Source organism: Pterocles gutturalis, unplaced genomic scaffold (genome assembly GCF_000699245.1).
Source record: "Pterocles gutturalis isolate BGI_N339 unplaced genomic scaffold, ASM69924v1 scaffold31688, whole genome shotgun sequence".
NCBI classification, from domain to species: domain Eukaryota; kingdom Metazoa; phylum Chordata; class Aves; order Pterocliformes; family Pteroclidae; genus Pterocles; species Pterocles gutturalis.
This window is the reverse complement of record NW_010121460.1, coordinates 417-2768: the sequence shown is the minus strand read 5'-3', so window position 1 is coordinate 2768 and position 2352 is coordinate 417. Positions and strand designations below refer to the sequence as shown.

The 2352-nt window shown below is 43.6% G+C and overlaps 1 protein-coding gene across 1 annotated transcript in view; it reads right to left on the bottom strand.

Moving 5' to 3' along the window:
- Nucleotides 1–406: 406 nt before the first annotated feature.
- The window catches only part of GNB2L1 (guanine nucleotide binding protein (G protein), beta polypeptide 2-like 1), a gene marked incomplete at both ends in the record, with an annotated part of 2225 nt that continues 279 nt past the window's right edge, over nt 407–2352 (bottom strand). Inside the window, 2 exons of the mRNA XM_010077259.1 lie at nt 407–502; nt 739–886. Coding sequence (XP_010075561.1) covers nt 407–502; nt 739–886 — 244 coding nt within the window. The remainder of the gene's footprint in view (nt 503–738; nt 887–2352) is intronic.

Genomic DNA, 2352 nt, shown 5'->3' with positions numbered 1-2352 from the left:
AGAAAGGGGGGGAAAAAGAAAAAGAAAAAAGAGAAACTAAAGAAGCACAGGAAAAAAGAAAAATAAAAAAAGAGAAAAAGAAACAGAAAAAATAAGAAAAAAAATTATGAAAAAAACCCAAAAAAATTAAAGAAAAAGGAAAAAAAAGAAGAAAGAAACAAAAAGAAAAAAGGAAGAAAGAAAAGGAAAGAGAAAAGGAAAGAGAAAAGGAAAGAGAAAAGGAAAGAGAAAAGGAAAGAGAAAAGGAAAGAGAAAAGGAAAAAACAAGAAAAAAAGAAAAATAAAAAAGAGAAAAATAAAAAGAAAAAGAAAAAAAAGAAAAAGAAAAAAGAAAAAAAATGGGAAAAATTAAAAAAGGAAAAAAAGGAAAAAGGAAAAAAATAATAAAAAAAAAGTCCCGCTGCACCTTCACCAGCTTGTCCCAGCCGCAGGAGACGATGATGGGGTTGCTGCTGTTGGGCGAGAAGCGCACGCAGGACACCCACTCCGAGTGACTCTCGTCCTGCGGGAGAGCGGAAACACCAACATTTTCCCCGTTTTCATCCTCCATCCCGCAAAATCCGCTTGTTTTCCTCAAAACCCCCCCGACGGAGAGATCAGGAGGCGACGGATCGCTTCCCATCGACCCCAATTCCTGACTCAAAGCGGATTTAAAACCCCGTCCAAGGAGATTTTTTAATTTTTTTTTTTTTTTTTTGGAAAAACGGGATTTTTGCCAAATTTTTTTCTCCGCCTCACCTGGACGGTGTATTTGCAGACGCCCAACGTGTTCCAGAGTTTGATGGTTTTATCCCGGGAGCCCGACACGATCTGGCGGTTGTCGGAGGAAAAGGCGACGCTCAGGACGTCCTTGGTGTGACCCACGAAGCGTCGGGTGGTGGTGCCGCTGCGGGGAAAAAATGGGGAAAATCAGGATGAAAATTCTGCAAAAAGAGGGGGAAAAAGGGGAAAATTCCGCCGAAAAAAACGGGGAAATTCCGGATGGAAATTCTGCAAAAAGGGGGGAAAAAAGGGGAAAATCCCGTCCAAAAAACCAGGTAAATTCCAGATGGAAATTCTGCCCAAAAAATGGGGAAATTCCGGATGGAAATTCTGCCTAAAAGGGGGAAAAAAGGGGAAAATTCTGCCCAGAAAATGGGGAAATTCCCGATGGAAATTCCACCCAAAAAAAGGGGAAATTCCAGATAGAAATTCCACCCAAAGGGGGGAAAAAAATGGGGAAATTTCAGCCAAAGGGGGGGAAAAAATGGGGAAATTCCAGATAGAAATTCCACCCAAAGGGGGCAAAAAACCTGGAAAATTCCGGATGGAAATTCCACCCCAAAAACGGGGAAATTCCAGATGGAAATTCTGCCCAAAGGGGGGAAAAAATGGGGAAATTCCAGATGGAAATTCAGCCCCAAAAAACGGGGAAATTAAAGATAGAAATTCTGCCCAAAGGGGGGAAAAAATTGAGAAATTCCCGTTGGAAATTCTGCCCAAAAAAAGGGGAAATTCTGGATGAAAATTCTGCAAAAAGGGGGGGAAAAAATGAGGAAATTCCGGATGGAACTTCTACCCAAAAAATGGGGAAATTCCAGATGAAAATTCTGCCCAAATGGGGGAAAAAATGGGGAAATTCCAATGGAAATTCTGCCCAAAAAACGGGGAAAATCCAGATGGAAATTCCTCCCAAAAAACGGAGAAATTCTGGATGGAAATTCTGCGCAAAGGGGAGAAAAAATGGCGAAATTCCAGATGGAAATTCTGCCCAAAGGGGGGAAAAAAACGGGGAAATTCCGGGTGGAAATTCCACCCAAAGGCAGGGAAAAAATAGGGAAATTCCAGATGGAAATTCCACCCAGAAAACAGGGAAATTCCAGATGGAAATACCACCCAAATGGGGGAAAAAAATGAGGAAATTCCGGATGGAACTTCTGCCCAAAAAAATTGGGAAATTCCAGATGGAAATTCTGCCCAAAGGGGGGAAAAAATGGGGAAATTCCAGATGGAAATTCTGCCCAAAGGGGGAAAAAAAAATCAAATATTTGGAGGAAAAAGAGCCATCGCTCCTCTTCTCCTTCCGAAGAGGGATTTAGGGAGAAATCGGGATGAATTTATCGCTCGTGGACACCCAGCTCGGCAAATCCCGGCCGTGTTCTGCCCCGATTCAGCCCAAAACGCCCCAAAAAAGCCGAGCCGGAGCCCCGCCGGCGCTTCTCCCGTTCTCCTCTCCCGTCATAATTGCAGGACGTTGTCTTCAGATCCCGGCGGATCGTCAGACGTTGTGTCGGGAATAATCATCGGGAGAGGGAGCAGAGAAGAGCCCGACACCCCGTTCCCCGAAAAATTGGGGAAAAAACCCCCATGGCG